At 47.8% G+C, this 26,600-nt stretch overlaps 1 protein-coding gene across 2 annotated transcripts in view; it reads left to right on the top strand.

The window, feature by feature from the left end:
* Positions 1-26,600, top strand: part of MYO7B (myosin VIIB) — a 91,478-nt gene that overhangs the window by 53,096 nt on the left and 11,782 nt on the right. For both annotated transcript variants that reach the window (XM_047722721.1, XM_047722720.1), the window contains 13 exons: positions 265-359; positions 7,266-7,350; positions 8,885-9,103; positions 10,238-10,408; positions 11,226-11,435; positions 11,559-11,726; positions 14,528-14,605; positions 14,760-14,887; positions 19,828-19,954; positions 21,213-21,332; positions 22,220-22,393; positions 23,043-23,270; positions 24,582-24,749. In XM_047722721.1, coding sequence (XP_047578677.1) covers positions 265-359; positions 7,266-7,350; positions 8,885-9,103; positions 10,238-10,408; positions 11,226-11,435; positions 11,559-11,726; positions 14,528-14,605; positions 14,760-14,887; positions 19,828-19,954; positions 21,213-21,332; positions 22,220-22,393; positions 23,043-23,270; positions 24,582-24,749 — 1,971 coding nt within the window. The remainder of the gene's footprint in view (positions 1-264; positions 360-7,265; positions 7,351-8,884; positions 9,104-10,237; positions 10,409-11,225; positions 11,436-11,558; positions 11,727-14,527; positions 14,606-14,759; positions 14,888-19,827; positions 19,955-21,212; positions 21,333-22,219; positions 22,394-23,042; positions 23,271-24,581; positions 24,750-26,600) is intronic.

Below are 26,600 nucleotides of genomic sequence, written 5' to 3' on the forward strand. Positions count from 1 at the left end.
AGTTATTTCTACTCCAGAGTAGAAATAAATTTGCCAGATTGAATAAACAAGAAGAAAGAACTAAAATGGGAAGTTCTTGTATTGAGAACTAGGGGTGTTGTTACAGTTCTTGTGTCTGAGGCACATCAGGATCAATCTGAGGGCCCCTTCCCCTTCTTGCCCTCCTGGGAGCACATATGCTCCTTCTGGAGCTAGGGTCCTGGCCCCGGGTAGGGTGTGCAGATGAGTGGAGGCAGCTACATGCTGGGATCTCCTCTGTTCCAGGATAACCAGGACACTCTGCTGGAGGTACAAAGGAGCCAGGCCCTGGACAAGGCAGCAGTCAACATCCAGAGAGTCGTACGAGGCTACAAATGGAGGTGCTGGCCCTCCCCAACCCCCTCCCAACCCACACACCCACATCTATACATGGGCTTGTCTGCCACATGTATATATCCTCTTTGGTGAAACATCTGTGCTTGTTGTTTGCCCAGTTTCTGATAGGATTCTTTGTTGCGTTTTGAGAATTACTTATGTATTCCAGATACTAGTCCTTCTTGGATGTGTGGTTTGCAAATAATCTCCTCCCAGTCTATAGTTTTTCCTTAAATTCTCTTAAGAGGGTTTTTGCAGGGCAAAACTTTTAGTTTTGATGGAGTCCAGTTTATCCAATTTCCCTTCAGGGAGCATGCTTTTGGTGTCACATCTAAGATCTTTGCCTGAAGGTTTTCTCCAGTCTTTTTTCTAGAAGGTTCTATAGTTTTACAGTTTGCATTTAGGTCTATTTTCATTTTGAGTTAAATTTTGTCTAGCATGTGAGACTTGGGCTATGGTTCTTTTTAAAAATTTTCCCCAGTGGATGTTGCTCCAGCATCATTCATTGGAAAGCCCATCCTTCTTTCAATGAATTGATTTTACACTTGTGTCCAAAACCAGTTGGGCATATATGCCGGTCTGTTTCTGCATTCTCTGTTCTGTCCCATTGATCCATGTATCTGTTCCTCTGGCAGTACCACACTATCTTGTTGACTGTAGTTACATAGTAAGTCTTCAAATTGTATAGACTGATTCCTCGTACCTTCTTTTTCAAAATTGTTTTAGCTGTTCTGGGTCCTTTGCCTTTCCATATACATCTTAGAAAGACCTTATCTATACCTACAAAAAATTCTTGCTGGAATTTTGGTAGTAATTAATGTTATATATCAATTTGAGGAGAATTGACATCTCCTATGTTAAGTTCCCTAACCTGTGAATTCCATTTATTTAGATCTTCTTTGATGTCTTTCACCAATGTTTTTTAGTTTCTGGTATACATGTTCTGTATGTGTTTTGTTTTGTTTTTTTGAGACATTATAGATTGGGGTTTTTTTGAGACATTATAAATGGTATTGTATTTTTAATTTTGGCATTGATATGTTCACAGCTAGTCTAAAAATATTATTGATCTGCATGTGTTGACTTTGTTTCCTACAACCCCTTACTTTTTATGGATTTCTTGAAATTTTCTATGTAGATAATTACATTATCTGTGAATAGGGACAGTCTTACTTCCTCCTTTCCAATCTTTATGTCTTTTATTTACTTTTCTGCTTTATTGCACTGGCCTGAACTTCCAGTATCATAAGAGTGATAAGAGAAGACAACTTTGCTTTGTTTCAGATCTTGGGGGAAAGCACTCAGTCTTTAACCACTAAGTATAATGTTAGCTGTAGGTTTTTTGGTAAATGTCCTTTATCAACTTGAGGAAGTTTCCTGTTTTGGGGAGTTTTTCTCAGAAATGGGTATTGAATTTTATTTTTTTTTTTTTTTTTTTTTTAAAGATTTTATTTATTTATTTGACAGAGAGAGATCACAAGCAGGCAGAGAGGCAGGCAGAGAGACAGGCAGAGAGACAGGAGGAAGCAGGCTCCCTGCTGAGCAGAGAGCCCGATGTGGGACTCGATCCCAGGACTCCGAGATCATGACCTGAGCCGAAGGCAGCGGCTTAACCCACTGAGCCACCCAGGCGCCCGGTATTGAATTTTATTTTAAAGAAAGTTTGTATTAGTTGATATGATCATGTGATTTTTTTTCTTGTTTAGCCTTTTAACCCACTGAGGTTTTTTTTTTTTTAAAGATATTATTTATTTATTTGACAGACAGAGATCACAAGTAGGCAGAGAGGCAGGCAGAGAGAGAGAGAGGAGGAAGCAGGCTCCCAGCCGAGCAGAGAGCCCGATGTGGGGCTCGATCCCAGGACCCTGGGATCATGACCTGAGCTGAAGGCAGAGGCTTTAACCCACTGAGCCACCCAGGTGCCCCTTGTTTAGCCTTTTAATATGGTAGATTACATTGATCAATTTTTGAATCTTGGACCAGCTTTTCATCCCTAGAGTAAGCCCTACGTGGTCATAGTATATAGTTCTTTTTATATATTCCTGAATGCTATTTGCTAACATTTTGTTATGAATTTTTACATCTATATTTATGAGATCTATAGTTTTCCTTTTATTCTTATGTAATGCCTCTGATTTTGATATCAGAGTAACATTAACCTCATAAAATCAATTAGGTAGTGTTTCCTCCTCTTGTATTTCCTGGAAGAGATTGTGCAGAATTGATGTGAATTCTTCTTTGAATGTTTGCTACAATTCTCCAGTGGAACCATCTAGGCCTGAAGACTTCTTTCTGGGGAGTTTTTAATTATAAATTCCTTAATAGTTAAAGGGCAATCAAAAGTATCTATTTCATATTGAATGATTTGTGGTAATTTGTGCTTTTTGAGAAATTAGTCCATTTCATCTTAGTTGTCAAGTTTATATGTATAGAGTTATTTGTAGTATTCTATAATTATCATTTCAATGTCTGCAGAATCTATGATGATACCCCGTGTTTCATTCCTGATATTGACAATTTGTGTATTTTTTTTTATTTTGCTAGACGTTTGTCAATTTTATTGATCTTTTCAAAGAACGAGCTTCTGATTTCATTGTTTTCTCTATTGCTTTTCTTTCTTTCTGTTTTCAATTACAATGATTTCTGCTCTTTATATTGTCTCTTTTCTTCTAGCTTCGGATGTATTTTACTCTGTTTTTTTAGATTATTAAGGTGGGAACATAGATAATTGATTCAAAACCTTCCCTCTATTCTAGTGTAAAATGCTACAAATCTCCTCAGCACTGCTTTAGTTATGTCTCATTCGTTTTGATATATTGTTCTTTCATTTTTATTCAGTTCATTTTTAAAACAATTTCCTTTGAGACTTTCTTTTTGGCCCATGTGTTACTTAAAAGTATGTTGTTTAGTTTCTAAGTGTTTGGAGATTTTCCTGTTATCATACTATTATTGATATCTAGTTTGATTCCATTGTGGTTAGAAAAACACTCTGTATGAGCTTAATTATTTTAATGTGTTGATATCTCCCTTATGGCTCAGAATATGACCTATGTTGTTATATATTCTAAGAGCGCTTGAAAAGGATAGATATTCTACTCTTTGTGGAATGTTCTAAAAGTGTCAGTTAGATCTTTGTTGATAGTGATATTGAATTTTATATTCTTGCTAATTTGTTTCCTAGTTGTTCTACCAATTATTGAGAAAGAGGTATTGAAGTCTCTAAGCATAATTGTGGATTTTCCCTTTTCTTTTTCTTTTTCTTTTTTTTTTTACAGCTTTATAAACATATATTTTTATCCCCAGGGGTACAGGTCTGCGAATCGCCAGGTTTACACACTTCACAGCACTCACCATAGCACATACCCTCCCCAATATCCATAACCCCACCCTCCTCTCCCAACCCCCTCCCCCCATCAACCCTCAGTTTGTTTTGTGAGATTAAGAGTCACTTATGGTTTATCTCCCTCCCAATCCCATCTTGTTTCATTTACTGTTCTCATAACCCCTTAACCCCCCATGTTGCATCTCCTCTCCCTCATATCAGGGAGATCATATGATAGTTGTCTTTCTCCGATTGACTTATTTCGCTAAGCATGATACCCTCTAGTTCCATCCACGTCGTCGCAAATGGCAAGATTTCATTTCTTTTGATGGCTGCATAGTATTCCATTGTGTATATATACCACATCTTCTTTATCCATTCGTCTGTAGATGGACATCTAGGTTCTATTACAAAGCTGTCATCATCAAGACAGCATGGTACTGGCACAAAAACAGACACATAGATCAATGGAACAGAATAGAGAGCCCAGAAATGGACCCTCAACTCTATGGTCAACTCATCTTCGACAAAGCAGGAAAGAATGTCCAATGGAAAAAAGACAGCCTCTTCAATAAATGGTGTTGGGAAAATTGGACAGCCACATGCAGAAAAATGAAATTGGATCATTTCCTTACACCACACATGAAAATAGACTCAAAGTGGATGAAGGACCTCAATGTGAGAAAGGAATCCATCAAAATCCTCGAGGAGAACACAGGCAGCAACCTCTTTGACCTCAGCCGCAGCAACATCTTCCTAGGAACATCACCAAAGGCAAGGGAAGCAAGGGCAAAAATGAACTTTTGGGATTTTATCAAGATGAAAAGCTTTTGCACAGCAAAGGAAACAGTGAACAAAACCAAAAGACAACTGACAGAATGGGAGAAGATATTTGCAAACGACATATCAGATAAAGGGCTAGTGTCCAAAATCTATAAAGAACTTAGCAAACTCAACACCCAAAGAACAAATAATCCAATCAAGAAATGGGCAGAGGACATGAACAGACATTTCTGCAAAGAAGACATCCAGATGGCCAACAGACACATGAAAAAGTGCTCCATATCACTCGGCATCAGGGAAATACAAATCAAAACCACCATGAGATATCACCTCACACTAGTCAGAATGGCTAAAATTAACAAGTCAGGAAATGACAGATGCTGGCGAGGATGCGGAGAAAGGGGAACCCTCCTACACTGTTGGTGGGAATGCAAGCTGGTGCAACCACTCTGGAAAACAGCATGGAGGTTCCTCAAAATGTTGAAAATAGAACTACCCTATGACCCAGCAATTGCACTGCTGGGTATTTACCCTAAAGATACAAACATAGTGATCCGAAGGGGCACGTGCACCCAAATGTTTATAGCAGCAATGTCTACAATAGCCAAACTATGGAAAGATCCCTTTTTTTTTTTTAAGATTTTATTTATTTATTTGACAGAGAGAGAGAGATCACAAATAGGCAGAGTGGCAGGGAGAGGGGGAGGGGGAAGCAGGCTCCCTGCCGAGCAGAGAGCTGATCCCAGGACCCTGGGATCATGACCTGAGCCGGAGGCAGAGGCTTAACCCACTGAGCCACCCAGGCGCCCCGGATTTTCCCATTTTTCATTTTAGTTCTATCATGTTTTGCTTCATATATTTTTCAGCTGTTTTGTTTAGTACATAAACATTTAGGATTGCTATATCTTCTTAGTGAATTTATCCTTTTATCATCATGCTATGTCCCCCTTTGTCTCTGGTTATTTTCTTTGCTCTAAAGTCCACTTTCTCTGATAATAATACAGCCACTCCTGTTTTATTTTGGTTACTATTTAGAAAATGTCAACAGAGTTGATATATATTTTTCATCCTTTTATTTTCAACCTGTATTTCGATTGAGTTTCTAATAGAACAGCCCATTACTGCCAAGTGGTGATGGAAATCCAGGATTCCCCAGGGGTCTTCACTGACACGGGGCTTATTACTACTCATCAAGGGTGGCTTTTCCACTCAGCGTTCTATGACATGACCCTGGCAAGGGCAGAAATCTAGGCTCCCTACTTGGTATTTTTTGGCGTAAGTGGGGCTGGGACTACAGTTGTTTTGTGGCTTTTCACTGGAGTAGAATGGTTTTTATTTAAAAGTTTTCTGTCTTGCTAAGTTGCCCCTTCCCTGATCCTTCTGGTAGAAAGAGAAGGCTTTCCTTGATCTGTCTCCATTGTCATTTCTGAATTATTGACTTCGTCAGCTCCTGCTCTGGGGAATATGAGGTTAAAGAGAAAACCCAGAGAAGTTACCATTGTGTCACTCCTTGGATCTGAGATCCTTAACTGGCCTGCCTTCTTCTCTCCACATTTCAGTCTTCTTATATTTGTTTTATATAAATGTACAGGGTTTTTAGTTGTAGTCAGCAGGAGAAATAGGAAAAAGTATGTCTACTCCATCTTCCCAGAAGTGATCATCATTGATAATTGATAGTGTTCTTGTTCTTCTGGACAATACAATTAGATAAGAATAGTAAAGAAAAGATAAAAAATTAGGGTTTCTCAACTCCAACTCTGTTGACATTTTGGATTAGATAAATCTTTGTTGTGAGGGCTGTCGGGGCATAATGGGATGTTTAGCATTCCTGGCCTCTACTCAGGAGATGCCAGGGGCACCCTCCTCCCCCACGCCCCAGTCATAGCAACCCAAAATATCTCTAGACGTTGCCAAATGTGCTGGGGAGGGGCAAAATCACCCCCATTTGAGAACCGCTAGTATAAATATTAGAAAGGAAACAGATTATCTTTATTTTAGATAATTATTTACTTCAGCCTCATATTAGAATCACCTAGGGAGATATTTATACTCTATGTGCCTGTATACCAAAAAATATTAGATAGGTAGACAGATAGATATTCTCAAGACCCATCAGCAAAGATTCTGACTTAATTAAACTGGGTAGAACCTAGGCATCAATAAATATTGAAGTTCCCTAGATGGTTTTTAATATAGTTGAGATCTACTGTCTTAAGCCTAAGAAAATATCCTGAGAAATTATTAAAAGTGCTAAGGAAACTCAGATAAGAATGAGGTAAAGGATACTTCTATATCCAAGTTCACTTCCCCAGAGGTCAAGTTTCAGGTTACCCTCTCCGTATTCAGCCCGCTTTCCACCGTACAGAAGGGTACCCAGGCTACCAGGGCCTCGGGGGTTGCCCTCCTGCTTTGACCTGTCTCCAGAGACGAGTTCTGGCCTGGGATTCTGACCTGGTTCCCAACAGACACCTGGGCTACTGGCCAGAGTATCAGGAGAAGTCTGGCAAGGAGTAAAAAGTTAGAAATGAGTTTTATCCTTTCGTAGACCTTTGCAAAAAGTGAGGAAAAAACTTCCTGATTGCTCTAAAAACTAGACTGTCCTAAGTCATAAATTTGAGTAGTTGGCAACATTTTAAGTTCTTAACATGTGTGTCTTTGGCTTATAAAGGCTTCTGGGAAAGAAATAATGTAAGTATTCATTTTCCCTGGCATTTCATTATCCCTCTTCCCTTCAAATCATTTTTCCCCTAAAGGCTTTGAAATGTCTGAGGTTGTTGCACACACATTCCTGCATTTTCCCTTCTAGGAAGGAGTTCCTGAGGCAGAGGCGGGCAGCTGTGACCCTCCAGGCTGGATGGAGAGCCCACTACAACAGGCGGAACTTCAAGCAGGTGAGAGAACTCAATGGAGAGGCTGCTCCACTGAAAGTTTGTTCATGTGAATATGAGAGCTCAGGCAGGGAGGATCCCATCACTGACTCGTTACAACAGACTTCAGATTGTTTCCTCAGTGCTCCACACACTCCCTGTTTAGCATCATTTCAGGTCACATGGTTTGTGGGTTTTAGTGTGTTCTCTTACAGAATTTTGGGTGTCTCTAGAGCTAGAATGAGGTAGCCTGTTCTAAAATCACATTGTGATTGTCTTTTCTCAATTTGCCGGCAGCAAAGTAGGTTGATGGATTATTCTTTGTTTCGAGCTCTTCTAATTTTTTTCTTAACCACAGTCACGCTAGTGAGTGTCTGCTCAGCAAAAGAACCAGAGCAACCTTAACCACGCCCTACTGGGCCTCACCTGACCGCGTGACTTTGTCAAGGATATGACTGTGGTTGGGACATGCAGTGGTGACATCAACAAACCAGGGCCAGGAAACCAGGCTCAAGGAACCAGGACCAGATGAGCTATGAGAAGCTAGAGTTCTGTGGAGGAAAGTGAAGACCCCTGGTTACTGGACTGTGCAATGATGCTTTGGGGGCAGAGAAATACCAAGAGGAGCCTCTGAGGGTCCAGACAGGAGAGGCTGGAGGGCAGGGAACAGGGGAACAGCAACAAGATGCACATCTTTGCATTTTGAAATTTGACCCCAGGCCTGCCCATGTACTGTGCTCACAAAGCATGTAATGGCAGCTGACATGGATGGAAAAGCTACTTAGAACCATTGCTTTGCATGCATTGTTTTATTTATTTTTAAACCGACCCCATGTGTCAAGAAACTGAGGCATAGAGAGATTAAATAATTTTCCCAGGAGCACACAGTGAGTAAACAGTAGAGCTTCGGTTTGGATGCAGGTCTGTGGAACTTCCAAGCTTGGAGGATGAAGCATGACCCCCACACACCTGGCACCCATTGGGTTGGTCTTTGAGAAGCCAGCAAGACTCTTCCAGGGGCTCAGGGACTACTGTGCACCAAAGCATGTTTGCAGCATAGAAATGGGTGTTTATCAATTTATTATTTCCTCTTAATTTTAAAGATCCCAGAGATTAGCTTAATGAAGCCAGCCATAGGCCTCCACACAGGTACCCTAGCTTCTGACAATTTGGCTGGACTTAGCTTTAGGTGTGATAAGCAAGTCCCCTGGAATCCCATTACCTCCAAACCAATTCTGTAATCACTGACCACCAGAAGAGCACTTTATTGTCTATGCCGTTTAACAATACTTATTTAACACTTATTTGCATGCCAAGGACTGTTCTAAGTGCTTTGCAAGTAATAACTCACTTAATATGCTTATGCTTGTAGGTGCATAAAATTTTAGCATTAGCCTTTTGCCAAAAAGCAGATAACTGTGAAGTTTATTTGTAAGGTCTCCCGGGGCATATGACTTGCCTCTCTTTCTCTCCGTCCCTTTGGGAAGGCCTTCTCCCTGCTCTTTGCCCTGCTGGGCCCAGGCCTCCTTTTGAGCCTCTGTCCCTCTTGTGTCCACAGATCCTCCTGGGTTTTGAGCGCCTGCAGGCCATTGCCCGGAGCCAGCTGCTGGCAAAGCAGTACCAGACCATTCGGCAGAGGATGGTCCAGCTGCAGGCGCTGTGCAGGGGCTACCTTGTGCGTCAACAAGTCCACGCCAAGAGGAGGGCAGTGGTGGTCATACAGGCGCATGCCAGGGGCATGGCTGCCCGGCGGAACTTCCGGCAGCAGAAAGCCAATGTAGGTAATCGATGCACTCTTAGGACGGTGAGGGCTGACTGGGGCCCCTAGCAGGAGGCAGTCAGGAGGGATGAGCAATAACATCGAGCTCTCACCAGACACTCCTATCCCCTCCATGTCCAGAGTTATTGCCGCAGCAGGTCCTCACGCCATTTGGGACACCTAGGTCACCCCCTGGAGCATGAAGAATTGGCGTAGAAAAGGTATCATGTCAGCAGGATGGTCTTATACCTGGTGCTCGCTTCGGCAGCACATATAATAATATACCTGGAACCTGGAAATTGAGACCCTTGATCTCCTCCTTTTAGCCCTGGGGACAGTTTCTCAGCAGGACTGGTCCCTCCCTGAATGACACAGGAAACCAGGGCCAGATGAGCTGTAGGCGACCACAGCTCCGTTGAGGAGGGCAAAGGCCCCTGGGTGACTGGGCCATGGCATGACATTTCTGGGTTAGAGAAATTCCAAGAGGGGCCTTGGAGTGTCTGGGCAGGAGAGGCTGATGGGCAGGGAGCAGGGGAGCAGCACAAGGTGCACATCCCTGCCTTTTGAAATTTCACCCTTGAGATCCCCTTTCCTCCAATGGGCACCTGAGAGTCAACCTCTTTCCTCAGTACTTGCTCATTTGGAAACTGTGATAAGGAAAAGGCTAGGATGAAGTCTACGCCTGCTCTAGAGATGAAAGTTGGGTCTGCTGAGCACATTACTAGTGCGTGCAGTGGTCAGGACAAGTAAGACAGCAGACCCTCAGACATGTGCACAGCAGGCTTCTGCTCCCATGTAGCGCCAGACACATCACAGATCAGCCTCACCTGTGCGTTAGTTAGTACAGGCCCAGGGATCTGTCCCAGTGGAGCCTTAAATGAAGGGACCAGGTGGGCAGCTAGGTTGTAGGGGTCCCTACAGCTTGAGGCAATAGCTCAGAGACCATTTCAGGCAGCCTTACTTCTCCGGACCTCTGTTCTCCATGGGAATCAAAAAGCCCAGGGTGGTTCATCTCTAGTCATACTAGCTATTAAATTCTAGGATTTTAGAGGTAAACTTACTGATTTGAACAAATGATGTCAGGAGGAGGTCAGTGAGGTGCTTGCATCTGCTGGCCCTGTGGTGACCTTGTTCCATGGGGTGTATGCACAGGGGCCTCTGGTCATCCCAGCTGAAGAGCAGAAGAGCCCAAGTGCTCTCCCCACCAGGAAGCGGAAGTCAATCTACGACACCATCACGGACACAGAGATGGTGGAGCAAGTGTTCGGTTTCCTCCCTTCCATGATCGGTGGGCAGGAGGGCCTGGCCCCACAGCGCTTTGAGGTAAGATGGGCCCTGTCATTCAGGGGTCCGGCCTGGCAGGGGATGCAAGAATGCTGCTCAGTCCCTGACTGCGGTCAGCCTCCAGGCTCACGGAGAAGCCAAGACTCAGCTAGGGGAACTGGCAGAAGACACGGTGAAGTGTGTTCTGTTGGCCTGGTGACCAAGCAAAGAAAAGGGGAGCATGAGTTTCTGTGTGAAGACCCTTCCAAATTAAGCAAGTTTCTTACCTAGGAGACTTCCTAGGACCTTTAACATGCAAATGCTTTGGGGCTTTCAACCAGGCAGCATCTCCCACCCTGTATTCGACCCCCTCTCTCAGAGCACTCTGCAGCTGCTGCTCTGCAGACTGTAACCTGGGGGCTGATGAACACTGAAAACTAATGAGCACTGACAGCAGTGTCTGGGGCAGGGGAGGGGTGGCAGGGGGAGGGGAGGGCAGGAGGGGAGCAGGTCCCCAGAGCTCTTGCCACACTCAGCTCTGGGCCCTGAGACCCAGTGAACTAGGTACCCCCACCACTGCCCCTCCAGGTGCTCATGCCTTTCCCCTAAGCATGTACACACACACACACATACACCAGGCTGCACAGTTGGGGCAGCTGAGACCACTTCTGCAGGAGGAGAAGCCCAGCAGGGGCCCACTGATGATGTGAGGCGGTAGAAAAGGTCTTAGACACGAGGGGGGAGTGGTTCTTGCTGGACCCAGCCTATAATCAGACAGACCTAGCTTGGGGCTCCCTGGTCCCCAGAGAGGCACACCCTGCCAGCTAGCATCTGAAGGGACAGCTGACCTCTGGCCTTCCCTCTCACTGGCACACAGGACCTGGAGACGGAGACCCAGAAGCTGCCCGAGGTTGACCTGGACGCGGTCCCCATGGTGGAGGAACCGGAGGACGATACGGACGGCCTGGCCGAATACACCTTCCCCAAGTTTGCTGCAACCTACTTCCAGAAATCAGCCAGCCACACACACATCCGGCGGCCCCTCCGATACCCGCTGCTCTACCACGAGGATGATGCCAACTGCTCGGTACCCAGTGGCTCTCTGGTTTCTAGTGGCTCAGGCCACCCCCTGCTTCGGAGGCAATGAGGAAGGGGAGGGGTCTCTGTGGGCCCTTCATTCTAGCCGAGCCCTCGGTCTCCCTTCCCATAGGCCGCCCTGGCCGTGTGGAGCATCATCCTGAGGTTCATGGGGGACCTTCCGGAGCCAGCGCTTTTCACCAGGAACAGCCTGCGTGGGGGCTCAGTGATGCGGCAGATCCACGACACCCTGGGCAAAGAGAACAGCACCCAGTCTCCACAGCTCCACAGATCCACACAGGTGCGAGGTGTGAGGGGGAGGGGCAGGGCAGAGCCCAGGTGACCCCCTAGCCCCAGGCGCCGTGGAAGCTGCTCTGGAAGTGGGCAAGACATGGAGTGAGTGTCATCCACTGAACCCTTGACTTGAGCTCAGGACCTCCTGAGCATGACACCCAGGAGTCCCAAGTGATACAGTCTGTACTGGAAAGGGCCATCCAGGCTCTGGGTCTTGGGTTTGACGTGAACAGAGTTCAAACACACAGAGCAGTGGTAACAACTGGTGGTGTTACTGATGGACAGCATGCTGTCTGCCAGTTGTTCCTTTTCAGTTAATCCCCGGGGGAGCCAACCCTATGATGTAGGGATTAGTGAGTTTATGACAGCGAAAGAAACCAAGAAGTGAAGAGACTTGTGCCCAGATCACAGTGAGTATGTGTGACAGAACTGGGCTTTGAGTCCATTTTAGTGAATTCAAAGACCAAGTTCTTGACCTGTGGTCTATCCTGCCCTCTGATGGAAGGGTCATTCACATCCACTTTTGGTCAGAAGTCCTTCCCAAGGCCTCAGTTGCATGATGTAATCTTAATGGAACTCACCAAGAATAGTTCAAAGGAATTACACAGCAGTGACAGCACTGGGACCCGCCAGCAGCAGGAGCCCCAGGACGGCCTATAATTCTGACAGTTCCAGTGTGGGGGGGTTTTCCCCACATCAAGCAATTCTCCAGCCCCAGCTGGGTGTGCCACAATTCCACTCAAGTGGGATGCTATCGACCTGCGGCAGTGTCAGATCCTGGATTAAGGGTTCAGTCCTGTAAGACCACCCCCATCTTCAGATACCAGTCGCAAGTCTGGGTTGCCACCTGTGCTTCTAACCCACACGCTACAAGTCAGGGGTTCCCGTGACCCCCTTTTTGGGTTTGATTAATTTGTTAGAGCGACTCACAGAATTCGGGGAAATACTTTAATTACTAGATTACCAGTTTTTTATAGAAGGACATAACCCAAGAACAACGAGATGGAAGAGATGAAAAGGGCAAGGATTGGGCAGAGGGTGGAGCTTGCATGCTCTCTCCCAGCTTTCCACTCTCCCCAGATTCCCGCGCGTTTACCAACCCAAAGCTTTCTGAATTCATCCTTTAGGGTTTTTAAGGAGGCTTCATTACTAAGAGGCATGAAGAATAAATCATTGGCTCCTGGTGATCAAACTCAATCACCAGCCCCGGAGGTGGAGGTGGGAGGGAGGGGACAGAAAGTTCCAGTCCCCCAATCACTGTTGGTTCAACTGACCACCAATCCCCATCCTTTGGTGTTTAGGAAAGTTGGTTCATTAACATAACAAAAGACGCCTTTGTTGCAGAAAATACCAAGGGTTTCAGGAGCTCCACACAGGAATACATATTTCTTACTATAAATCATGATATCACAGCTCCCCATACATTCATTGCCTGGGATTCTGCTCAGACACCTGCAGGGTCTTGTGTGCAGACTAAGTGCACAGAAATCCAGGGGAGTCTGCAGCTTGAGATCACGTGGCCAGACCTGGTCCAGGAGTTACACGGGAAGTTGCCCAAGTTAAACCCTGATTTCTACAAGCATTGGCTTTGCAGAGCATGTTAATTATCTATTGCTGGGTAACAAATCACCCCCCCCCCCCAAAATTTAGCAGCTTAAAACAGTACACATGTATTATCTCACACAGTTTCTGAGTGTCAGGAGCAGTTTAGCTTGTTCATCTTAGCTGGTGGTCTTCCATGAGATTGCAGTCAGGCCACAGACAGGACTGCTGTCATTCGAGGCTGGACAGGAGCTCCAGCACCCACTTCCAAGATGGTTTCCTAACACAACTGCTGGCAGGAGGCCTCAGGTCCTTGCCACACAGGCCTGCCCACAGGGCTGCCCCAGTGTTCTCACAATAGGACTTTCACAGCCTAAGAGATCTAAGAGAGGAAACTGCAGTGCCTAATCTCATAAAACACATACTGTGGTGGGTGGGACTGCAACGGGGTGTTAATCACTGGGGGCCACTCAGGAAAGGGACCCTGGGTGGTAGTCCAGCCACTCTGCACCTCTGGACAGTGAGCACAGTGGGAAGCAGGACGAACCTCCCAGGAGTGACATACCAAGTTTTTCTTCCTATGCACATTTATTAAGCACCTTCTGAGTGCCTCCCACAGGAGCAGTGAGCCAAGCCAGCCTTGCCCACCCTCACCTGACAACTAGTGTGTTTCGCTGCCCATCCCTGTGTAGCAAACCAGTTCTACCCCAACCCCCACTGATCCCAACCCAAGCCCAATCCCACACTGAGCTCTAATTTTGGCAGCAACTTCCCATGATGCCCTCAGGACAAGGTGGGACTCCTGATCCTCTGGCAGAGCTACCACCTTGCAATGGGCAGAGGGTATTCCAAATCTAATCCCAATTCCATGAAATTTTCACTGAGCATGACCATGGCCTAGGGCCATCCTGGACACCTGGGCTCAAACCCGGCCCTACCTTGGAGGGCTTTACTGGCAAGAGGTATGGGCTTTGGAATCAGAATGGTGCTGAGCCCTCCCTGAGGGCCAGTTATGTGAGTAGGTTTGTGTAGCCTCTCACCTCCCCTTGCCTCTGTTGCCTGACCCAGAGGTGAAGAAGAGGGTGAGCATCTGTAAGTGTTGCAAAGCTCAGCCAAGATGTAGAGGACTGCACGCAGTTTTGTAAACTGCACCAGGAAATGGCTGGGAAGGTGGACACTAGCTCTGTCTAGGTGACTGTGGGATCAGCAGCAGCATCTAAGTGCTGGCCTGGCACACCTTCCCTCAGAAACTGTCTCCTTCCACAGAGACCCAGCCGCAGGGACAGAGGGAGCAAGGACATCTCCTCCATGAAGCTAAAACGGTCCTCCAGGATCACAGGCCAGGTGAGTTCAGGGTAATGGGGCCTTAGTCTGCTTCCAGCCCTGCTGTTGGCCTGCCACAGGATCCCAAGCTTTGGATTCCCTCCTTGTGCCTGGTTTCCTCTTTTGCAAATGGGGAGCATCACAGCTCTCCTGACAGCCTCCTTTGGGTTTCAAGGTAACCAGCCAGCTGAATATTGGAGAGGAGGCATTTGAGCCTGATGGCCCCATCTCAGACAGACCCATGTCCAACCTGGAGAAGGTGCACTTCATCGTGGGCTATGCTATCCTGCGGCCCAACCTCAGGTCAGTCCCCATTCCCACCTCACCCCATCTAGAACAGCAGACCCCGCATGCCCACAGCCTCCTCCTCTGCCTGCCTTCTAAGACACCCTGTCCTCTCCCTGCTCCCTGGCCTGGGGCCTGCAGGCTAGGTCTGAGTGTCTGAGTGCAATAGATATTATAACCATTAAGGGTTCTCCACTTGCTCTGTGTTAAAACTCATGGGTAAAAGCAAATTTTAGGAGAACAGATTTATCATGGGGTAGTGATTCATTTTATTTATTTATTTATGTTTAAATATTTTATTTATTCACTTGACAGACAGAGATCACAAGTAGGCGGAGAGGCAGGCAGAGAGAGGAGGAAGCAGGCTCCCTGCTGAGCAGAGAGCCTGATGCGGGGCTCTATCCCAGGACCCTGAGATCATGACCTGAGCTGAAGGCAGAGGCTTTAACCCACTGAGCCACCCAGGTGCCCCTGATTCATTTTATAATAGACTTTAATGCAGGGCCCTGTAAATGAATAAATTGTCCATTTATAATATATATATATATATATATATATATATATATATAGTGCTCTCTCTATATATATATATTGCTCTCTCTCTATATATATAAATATATTGCTCTATAAGAATGTCTTTTCATATAAATTTTAAGAAATACTTATACTGCTTTCAGATACAGACTTATATTTTAGGGGGTTATATATTTTGGGTTATTATTTTTTTACCAAATTTGGGAAATTTTGGCCAATAGTTTTTCAGGTACTTTTTTCTGTTTTATTCTCTCTCTCTCTCTTTTCTTTTGAATTCCAATTAAACATAATGTAAGACTCTTTGATATCATCCCTCAGGTCCCTAGGGGTCTGTTCCTTTTTCTTTTCTTTCCTCTTTGTTCTTTAGATTGGATAATTTCTATTGATCTTTCTTCAGATTAACTGATATTTCTCTTATCTACCCTCATCTGCTGTTATACCCAGGTAAAAAAAATTTTTTTTAATTTCAGATGTTATATTTTTTTTAAGTTCTAGAGTTTGCACTTGGTTCTTTACATAGTTTCTGTTTCTCTGCCAAGATTTCCTGTTCATTCATTCACTATAAGCATAGTGCCCTTTGTGTCCTCGAGCAGTGACAATAGTTTTGAAACCTTTTCTGCTAAATCCAATATCTGGGTCATCTTGGGGTCAGTTTCCATTGGCTGCCTTTCCTCTTGGGAATGGTCATATTTTTCTGTTTCCTCACACATCTAGTACTGGACTATTATTCCCTATCATATTACTTTTGGGTTGTATCCTAGACACTGAAGGTGATATGTTTAGAGACTCTGGAATCTGTTATATTCTTTCAAAGAGTGTTGACTTTTGTTTTGGCAGGCAATTAATTTGGCTGGATTCCAACTTTGTCTCCTGTAGTGAGTAGCAGATGGAATCCTTGGTCAGTTATTTTTCTTTGCTGGGATTCCTGGAGCCTGCCCTACATATGTGTGGATCAGGGGCCAGCCAGAGATTTAGGAAGATTTTTATATGCAAAATTGAGAACTCTTCTTCTCTGGTTCTCTTCATTCCAGGATTTCCCTTCTCACTTTCAGCTGTTGGGTTTGGGTACCCCAAACTCTGTCCTCTGGTTGTTCAAGCCAATAACATTATAGGGTTCCTACCTCAGTTTTAGCTGCCTATGTGACACCAACCCAGCAACCCTTCTAACTTAGTCCTATTGGTAGTTCTCTCATAGTTAATCCTCACTGGCCACCATACCCTCCAAGATGGCAGGCATGTATAAGCTGTGTCCAAATGTGATGCACTGTGGGTTCTTAAGATACCTCTAGAGGCACTTCCACACCATGCTGTCCTCTAGCTGGGGCTGACACTCTCAGTGAATCATTGAGACTTGCTCTCAAATCTAGCCCCTAATTGAACATACCACAGCCTCTTAGTGCTGGGATCTTCTGGTACGATGGGCTGCCTGCTTGTGTGGGATCCCATCAAGATGCCTGAGCCCCAACTTCTTCTATGGCATCCTCTTATTCAATAGGAAGCCTGTCCATGCTTGCTGCACCAAACATAACTCCCAGCTCCTGTCTGTTCTCTCTCCCATCAGGGGTAGCTTAGAATTCTCCAGAAAGAAGCAGATGCTAGGTTCTCGTTCATGGAGGCCCCCAACTTGTGTCTCTGCGGCATACATAAGTCAAGTACTCTTAAGAACTCTGTCATTGTGCCCCATTCTGGTACCCTGGGGTAGACCAGTGGGCTTCTGGGGTTCAGCATGCCTCAGATAGGGAGCAAAATGAATCTCCTCTCTGGCAGACAGCCCCATTTCTAATAACTGTTTTCCTGGGGTCCCCCCAGCACCTCATCATGTGGAGGTAATAGAGATAGGCCAAAGATCTCTCTACTTCTACACCTTTCAAATTTTTCATCTTCTCTTATGCAGGAGATGGCAGTAGCTAGACTGGTTCTGCCATCTTTGATAAATACAAGAATGTATCTCTTTAGGGTGTTGAGTATTATCATCTGTTTGTCCTTGGCTCTGGCATCTTAATCAAATTCCAAGACAAGGGCTGCCTGGGTGGCTCAGTGGGTTAAGCCTCTGCCTTCAGCTCAGGTCATGATCTCAGGGTCCTGGGATCGAGTTCCGCATCAAGCTGTCTGCTCGGCAGGGAGCCTGCTTCCTCCTCTCTCTCTCTTTCTCTCTCTCTCTGCTTGCCTCTCTGCCTACTTGTGATCTATCTCTGTCAAATAAATAAAATCTTTAAAAAAAAAATTCCAAGACAAAGCAAATGCCCACTCCACATCTAGCCATGCATTCAATAAATGTTTTTTTTTCAAGTTTTTACTTAAATTCCTTTAGTTAACATACAGTGTAATATTAATTACAGGGGTAGAGTTTAGCAATTCATCATGTGTATACAACACCAGGTACTCATCACAAGAACTACCCTCTTTAATACCTATCACCCATCTAGCCCTTCCCCCAACCACCTCCCCTCTACCAACATTCGATTTGTTCTCTCTAGTTAAGAGTCTGTTTTCTGGTTTGCCTTTCTTTTTCTTCTTTTCATCTGTTTTGTTTCTTAAATTCCACATATGAGGGGCGCCTGGGTGGCTCAGTAGGTTAAAGTCTCTGCCTTCGGCTCAGGTCATGATCCCAGAGTCCTGGGATCAATCCCCGCATCGGGCTCTCTGCTCAGCCGGGAGTCTGCTTCCTCCTCTCTCTCTCTGCCTGCCTCTCTGCCTACTTGTGATCTGTCTGTCAAATAAATAAATAAATAAATCTTTTTTAAAAAAATTCCACATATGAGTAAAATCATATGATATTTGTCTTTGATTAGTTTATTTTGCTCAGCATAGTACTCTCTGGGTCCATTCATGTTGTTACAAATGGCAATAAGCATTTATTACATACCTGCTCAGGGCCAGGCCTTAGCCTGAGGGTTGAGGATGCAGAGATGAGGGCAACAGGTCTCTGTCCTCTGGAAGCTCACTCTTTAGTGGGGAGCATGAGAGAAGACAGAGCCCCACAATAACTGCTTGTGCTGCGATGTAGGTCCAGTGAGAACATCAAGGACTAGTCATAATACCCTCCTAGGCGGGGGTAGGAAGGAGGAAGTTGTTCACCAGACAAAGGGAGAAGGTGAACAGGGTCACAGAATCCTGAAACAGCCTGTGGCTCTGGAATTCCAAGTGATTTGTCACTGCTGGGGTATGGAGTTTGAATTCAATTCTAGGAGTAGTCAAGGAAAAGTTTTAAGAAAGAGAAGACCATGATCATATCTGAATTCCAGAAAGGTCTCCCTGGCAATGACATGGAGGGACAGAGCCTGGCAATGGGAGGCCAGGAGAGGACTGCTGCAGAGGTCCCAAGAAAGCTGATGAGGGATGGCCCAGGGAGCAGGATGGAGAAACAGGGACAGAGAAAATATCCAAGAGACAGATGGTGGGTGGCTGGCTGATGGGAGGAGTTCCAAGGCCTTCTAGACTTCCAATTTGAGTGAAGTGTTTTGCTGGTGGTGTCTGTAGTGACTATAGAAAGAGGAGATGGCTAGAGCTGACTATACTGGCCCATGAGAACAGATGGTAAATGTCTCTTCTCAACTCTGTGTTCAATGACATTGTGTTAGTGGCTTGAAATTGGCATTGGTGGGAATATTTACACCATAGAAATTGGCAAGTGCAATAAATCAGAGCCTTTTCCCTAGGAGAGTTTGTTGTTAAACATTTACCATCATCACACCACTGAGTAATTAGGAAAAAGATGATGGCCTCTGGATATGCCGAGGTTGAAGGGGCTAACAGGACCCTTGTATGAGATGATAGAGCTTGGGTCAGCAGGAAGGAACCAGGAAAGCCCCCTCTGCAAGAGAAGGTAGAGAAGAGAGGCTCATGAGCCTGTGCGAATGGGAGCTGGTCAGGAGGGGAGGAGTCAAGGGATTATCCATGGGATTTCCACTCCTCTCTGTAGTTGGAGGGATAGCTGCATTGGGGGTGGGGGAGGGACTGGGTCTCAGGGTGAAGGAGAAGGTTGGAAATGATAGGGAAGTTGGGGAAAGGAGCAGATTTGGTTGGGCAGGGCCACTGGAGGCAGAGCATGACTGGAGACCCCCGGGCACTCCATGCAGACACTCCCCCGCAGCTGGAGGGCCAGGGTGTTGTGAGCAGGGTGGGTGAGGGAGGGAGCAAAGGCCTGAGGGGTGAGGTAGAAAATGAGGTCCAATGAGAGTGGGTGCACAAAGCCCAGGAAAAACATTGGAGGTGGCACAGTCCTAGGAGATGACAGAGTCCAGGGTGGGCCAGGGATGTTTCAGTGGAGCCCAGCAAAGGCAGTTGGAGTTGAGGAGACTGGAGGTCACCATGTGTACATGACCCCACCCAGGGGCACTGAAGGAGCTGTGTGCCTAGGCACCTCTGTCTCCTTACTGGGAGCCAGTCCCCAGCCTGGCCTCCCAGGGGTGTGTGTCTTTCAGGGACGAGATTTACTGCCAGATCTGCAAGCAGCTGTCGGAGAACTTGAAAACAAGCAGCTTGGCCCGGGGCTGGATCCTGCTCAGCCTTTGCCTGGGCTGCTTCCCACCCTCCGAGAGGTTCTTGAAGGTAGGGAGGAACCAGGGCAGGGGCTGAAGGGGGTGGGTTACAGCAAGCATAGCTTGGCTCTGGGCTCTGGAGCAGGTCCAGAAATCCCAGCCCTGCTTCTGCAGGCCAGGGTGGCAGCTGTGCCTTCTAGACCTCAGTTTTCCTGTCTTTAAAAGAAGACTCTGGACCTGGCTCCTTCCAGCCCCCATTCAGGTCTGGGCTCAGGCCCCAAGACAACTCTTCTGAGGAGAGTAGTGAGGTGGCCAGTGAAATATGCTTTGAAAAGACAGAAGTGTCCCAGGGGTGGGCACCTACTGGGGACTACCTGCCATATCTCTCTCTAGTCCTCAGAACTAAAACTGGAGGTGGGGTGTTGACAGGTGCTCCCAAGTAGCCCCAGGCCTTCCTCCTTGAACAGAGCTTTGGTTCTGATTGTAGGAGTAATATGTGGGAAATGCAGCCAGTTTATAAAGAGAACAAAAGTCATCCCCACACCCAGAGGGACCTTCTGTTGTTCCCGGCCTTTTGTGGTGTTACAGGGTTGCACTTGTGATCAGACAAGAAACAATCTCACTTCCTCTCGTGTCCCTTCAGGGACCTCAGGAGGGACTGCGGGAGGTGTGGTCATGGGGCCATCTGCCCTGGGCCCCAGGGGCCACTCCTGACACCAGCAAACTCTTCTGGGCCGCATCTCCTCACAAAGTCTCTCTGTGAGACAAAAAGATTTTCAAAGATTTTGTCAAACATGTTTTAAATATTGACTCTCCTGCGTGTTTCACTTATCTCTGTAAGTGTCTTCTTGTGGCATAAACTTTTCCCAAATGCCATCTATATATAATTATCCCAGGGAATATTTAACTTGCTGATGGACATTTAGGGCCCATCTTCCAGTTGTTCACCACCTTACATACCATATGTAAAAACAGGTCTGAATTATTGGGTCAAAAGTGTGCACATTTTTCAACTATGCACTATTTAAAACACAGTGACAAATTGGTCCTCAGAAATGCTGGCGAGAGAGTGCCCATCTCAACAGACTTTTGCCAACACTCAATATTATTATTTTATTTTTATTTTTTTCCAGATTTAAAGTATACAGTGTAGTGGTTTTCTATAGGTATATATTGCAAAATTATTACCACAATAAAGTCAGTTAACACATTCGTCACCTTGCTTAATTACCATGAGTATTATGATTTTTAGAATTGGGGCAGGAAGTGGAAAGTGGCCTCCATTCTAAGTATCTTCCTCCCCTCCTCTCCCCTCCTTCGCCCACCAGTATCTGATGAACTTCATTGGTCAAGGGCCAGCTGGCTACGGCCCCTTCTGTGCAGAGCGCCTGAGACGCACCTATGCCAACGGGGTGCGCATGGAGCCCCCCACCTGGCTGGAGCTGCAGGTAGGGGCAAGTAGGGTTGGGAGACAAACGGTGTGGGATGCTGCCAGCCCCCATGGCTCCTCCATCACCTGCCAGCAGGAAGCGAGTGCTCTTGGGCCCCTCCACCTCTCTTGGGGCCTTCTGTGCCTGTGATCCATATGGGTCACGCCTGGGCTCAGCCACCCTGTGCATGCCCAGGCTTCAAAAGTGCCCTCCCCGCATCTTTAAGGGCCTACTGGCTAAAGGGAACAATAAATCTTAGCCTTATGGTGTGAATGACTGCTAACTGGGTAAAGTGTTAACCCCCCCCCCCCCCCGAGGACATTTGCTTCTTATTAAGAAGGCAGTGACCATTCCAAAGTGAACATCCTTGGTGTCATTGCTGTTTGTGTCATCTGTGTTCTCGGGAAGGGTCATTCAGACACAGGCAGGGCTGAGGGGACCCACAGCTCCTGGAAGTCACTCACTTCCTGTGCCCCATGGTGCCCTATGCTGGGGCTTACCTCCTGCTGCACCCCTTCCCATTCTCTCTCTGCCACCCAAATCCACGCCCCCCTTCTCCCTTTTCTACCTGCTCTGCACCTGGGTCCTGGAGTTGCACATGACCTTGCTACAGCTGTGTGGGTGTGCTCAGAGAGAACAGTAGCTTCCGTGGACCCAGCTTGTCTCTGGGTTCAGGACTTGGAGATTTCCAAGAGCTCTTCTGACCTCCTGTGATTCTGACACACTTAGCCTCACCACAGCTCAGGCCTGCAGTCCACAGACCACCGAAGCCGACTTGGAGAGGCACAAAACTACCAAAGACACCGCAGGCAATATTGCCCTCACCCCCACTGGGTCCATCAGCTTGGTGGTGGGTGATGGGTAGGCCTCCAGGACAGAGGGCCTGAGTCTTCATCTGTCCCCAGGCCGTCAAGTCCAAGAAGCACATCCCGATCCATGTCATCTTGGTGACTGGAGAGAGCCTGACTGTCATGGTTGACTCTGCATCGACATCTCGGGAAGTCTGCCTGCACATTGCCCACAAGCAGGGCCTCAGCGACTACCTGGGCTTTTCTCTGCAGGTGGCCGTGTATGACAAGGTACCACCAGGTGGCCTGTCCATCTCCCACCTCTCTCATACTCCCAGGCCAACTCGAGCCCTCTTACCAACCTGGCCACTACAGCCCCTGTCAGACACCACACCACACACGCACACACACGCACACACACACAGGTAACCTGTTCTCCTGCCCGAACCCCCACATACTCAGCCTAGTGGCTGCACCTTGGCCCCAGTGTCACACACAACTTGTAGGTCCCTTGCCACACCTAATCTGCCCACATGTAGACCAGGCACTCACACATCTCGCTAAAAGCCCCCTTGTGCCAGGGAGCTGCAGACTCCTGTGCCCAGATCAGAGGGTCACACTAGCACAGCCCCCACCCAGACGCTCTTACCCCCATGTCCACAGCCTCCGACCCAGACACGCTTATGCCGGCCAACCCATCCAAGTGTCACAATCTCTGCATGCCAGCCTTGGATATCAACCTGCCTCTTTGGGGAGATGTCTGCAGGGAAGCATGTTTAGAGTGACAGGCAGGCCATGCCATCATGTGGGGGAAGCCCTCAGTCTCCCAGAGGACCAGCCAAGCACACCATTCCACCCGTGCATTCTGAGGGTGGGTGTCCCTGTGGAGCCCAGCACACAGCAGTCACTAACCCCCCGCTGCCCCTGACTCTGGCCTCAGTTCTGGTCCCTGGGCAGCGGGTGCGACCACGTGATGGATGCAGTTGCCCAGTGCGAGCAGCTGGCCCGGGCGAGGGGCGAGAATGAGCGCCAGGCACCCTGGCGCATCTACTTCCGGAAGGAGTTCTTCACGCCCTGGCATGACTCCCAGGAGGACTCCGTCAGTACCCAGCTCATCTACCGCCAAGTGCTGCACGGGGTCTGGTCTGGCGAGTATAGCTTTGAGAAGGTGAGGGGACCCCACTGCCCCCAGGGCCCCAAGGACCCATCAGACAACCTAGGGGAGCACCGTGTTCCAGGGCAGGTCGGGGCTGTGGCCATCAGGGAGCACCCCACGGAACGGGGTGTGAGGAATGTGGAGAAGGAAGAGGCAGGAGGCAAAGGCCAGGAACATGTTCTCAGAGTGCAGGTCCCCGGCCCCCTCTGCTGGATGTGAAGCTGTACCCTCCCAGTCTGGCCCCCATTTCCTCCTCCCTTGGACTACAGGTTTGCTCAGGCCTCTGGGGTCTGACACTCCAGCAGCAGGCAGGGGAAGCCTCCCATCAGCCCCAGGCCCACCTGGCTTCACCACGGCAGCTGTTCTTGGGGTAGCAGGCAGGTGGCCTTAGAGCCCTAGTGCTCAGGTTCCAGTCCTACCTGTGTCTCTTCCTGGCAATGGGACCTGGGAACATTATGTCACCCCTGAGGCTCAGACCCTCTGGAAAGCACAGAGAGGAGCCAGAGCTCTGTGGAAGGTTGTAAGCATCCAGGGAGGGCATCGTGCTCCTGGTCCTCAGAGCAGCACTGCACCTGTGTTTGCAGAACTTCCTGGGCCTGAGTCAGGACACGGCTCTCAGGCTTGGAGCAAGCTGCAGCAAGCCTGGAGGCCTGCCTGAAATGGGGCAGTGGGCAAGGGGAGGCAGGAGACGGGCCCCAGAGAGGCAGGCAGCTAGGTATCTCTGCAGGCTTTGGTCTCCCAGAGAGAAGAGGGTTGCCCGGCACCCACGGGGCCCCTGGAGCAGAGAGCCCTGCCCCATGCTGGGCCAGGCTGGTGCCTTACACAGGATCCTGCCCAAATGAATCCTTGCAGAAGCTGCACAGGGGTGGCCACTGTCACCCTTGACAAGTGAGTGCTGGGGAAGACAGGATAAAAGCCTCGTGTACATGACCCCACTCAGACAGCAATGTTAGGGTTCTACCCAGGCCTCAGAGCTGCCTCCTCCACACTCACTGTCTCCCTGAGAGTTGGGAGAGTGGCACGGGGGATCACCCCTTGACCTTGGGCAGAAGACCTGCAGGGCTCAAGCCAAGGCTGCTGGGAAGTTCCAGCCTGCCAGCAGGACAGCAGCCGAGGGGGCCCATTGGGCATGCTGTGGTTCCGGATGTTGGGGAAGGGGCATATCCAGCCTAACAGAGGTGACAGGACAGGTGGCTGCCACTCATATTCCTGGTTCTTGTCTGAGGGCTGGTCATCTCTACTGTGCTAGGACGTGGCAGGGACATCGTTCGGGAGGTGGACCCCCCCCCCCCCGACCCCCATGTTTGTTCCCGGGTTGCACAGGAGGAAGAGCTGGTACAGCTGCTGGCCCAGCACTGCTACGTGCAGCTCGGCGCCTCGGTGGGGAGCGAGGCTGTCCAGGAACTGCTGCCCAGCTGCATCCCCTCCAAACTGTACAGGACCAAACCGCCAGAGCGGTGGGCTAGCCTCATCACTGCTGCCCACACCAAGGTCAGCCTTCACAGAGCCTGGGCACTTGGGCTCTGCGACCTCCTTTGGGGCAGGGGGTCTCCCACTGGGGAATGGGAGACTTTGACTTGCCAGTTAGTGTAGGTCTATCTCTTGAGATTTAAACAGTCTCGTTCAGTCCAGCTCCCTATCACAGGCCCACTCTACTGTGCCTCCTCCCTTCCAGTCGGCATCTCAGGCGAGTTAGGGCAGCTCATCCCCGTGCTCATCTCTACCGCAGCATCTGTCTGGGCTTCAGCCTTTTGGCAGGAGTGGGAATCCACAGCTGCCAACTGCACACCATGCCTGTGCCCTCAGCACAGGCTCTGCATAGCAGGGATGGCTGCCCATCCTCTGCTCCTGCTTGGTCAGCCTGTACCATGTGAACATGGTCCTCCCAGGGGCTCCTGCTTCCATCTCCCCACCAGCACACACCCATGTCCTCAAGAACACCCAGACTAGTGGGGGTTTCCACTGCTCCCTGAACTTCACCCGCAAGGGGATAGCAAAGATGCACCATCTGAGTCACAGTCCCCCTGCCTCCCTTCCCCTGCCACAGGGGCAGCCATCCCCAAACCTGCTGCCCATCAGAGCCTCCTTTCTCCCAGGGTGCTGAGCTCAGCAGCATGGCCTGAGCTTCCGGGCATAGCTCACTGTTCACTGCTGCTGCTACTGCAGGAGAGCTGTGCATGGGGGTTTCCCTTTGGTTAATACCTGCACCCACCTCAGTTATCCCCGTGGCACCATGGACTGAGAAAGGGCAGGACGGGGAGCAGGGAAGAAGTAGCACCATGCCTACTTGTTAGGGGCTAACAATCCAGTGGCAGGGAGATGAACCCCAGGTGAGTGGTTCAGGCAGCAGGGGCCATCCAAATTCAGAGAAAGGTGGTCAGGATGGCCAACCAACACAGTCTCCATTCTGCCTCATGAGAAGGGGGTGCCCCAAAGGGGCCATGGACAAGGGTTCTGTGGACTTGTGGTTTGGAAAATGCAGCTTTCCATGTACTGCTCTTAGGGAGTCACAGTGCCTAACTCTAATGAAAGGTTCTGACAAGTCCTGCAGTAGAGAAGCCTGATTGTCTTACCCAACATTTCCCAGATATAGTGACTAACAAAGCTTTGTTCCACAAGATGCTCATTGGCATCTCTTGGAAACAGTTCTTGGTGATTGGATTTTGGGAAAGGAAACCCTACTTGGTCGTTTTGGGTGTTTCTCTCTCCCAGGAGAGAGACCATGGGATTTTAGGACTCATATGAGGGAGGGACCAGAGGCACACGTGAACCCAAATGAACATGGGTAAGAGGGGCTTTGTAATTTGGGAAGGGAGAGTTGGGGTGAGGGTAAAAGAACTAGGAAATGTTACTCAACCACTTTTTTCCAAAGTGAACATAGTTACACAGATTTTTTTCATTAAACCACTTAAAACATGTACATTACCAAATACATCAGAACATATAGACAGAGAAAAGTGAAATCACCAATAATCTCATATTAATGAGATCACTGTTCTTAACATTGTGATATAGAAGACCAAACTCATGCTTACACAACTGAGATATGACTGGAGAGAGATAAATCATACACCTTCTAAAAAATAAACACAGGCTTGTATCATATAGCAACTTCCAGCCTGTTTCTTCACTTAATCACATAGCATGGGGCTGTATTTCCATGTCACTAAATACAAATCTTTGTGTTCATTTTTTTTCCTCTTTCATTTCTTCCTCTTTTCTTCTTCTTTTTTTTCTTAATTTTTTTTAAGATTTTATTTATTTATTTGACAGAGATCACAAGTAAGCAGAGAGGCAAGCAGAGAGAGAGAGAGGAGGAAGCAGGCTCCCTGCTGAGCAGAG

The sequence above is a fragment of the Lutra lutra genome, chromosome 3 (assembly GCF_902655055.1).
Source record: "Lutra lutra chromosome 3, mLutLut1.2, whole genome shotgun sequence".
In the NCBI taxonomy this organism is placed as follows: Eukaryota; Metazoa; Chordata; class Mammalia; order Carnivora; family Mustelidae; genus Lutra; species Lutra lutra.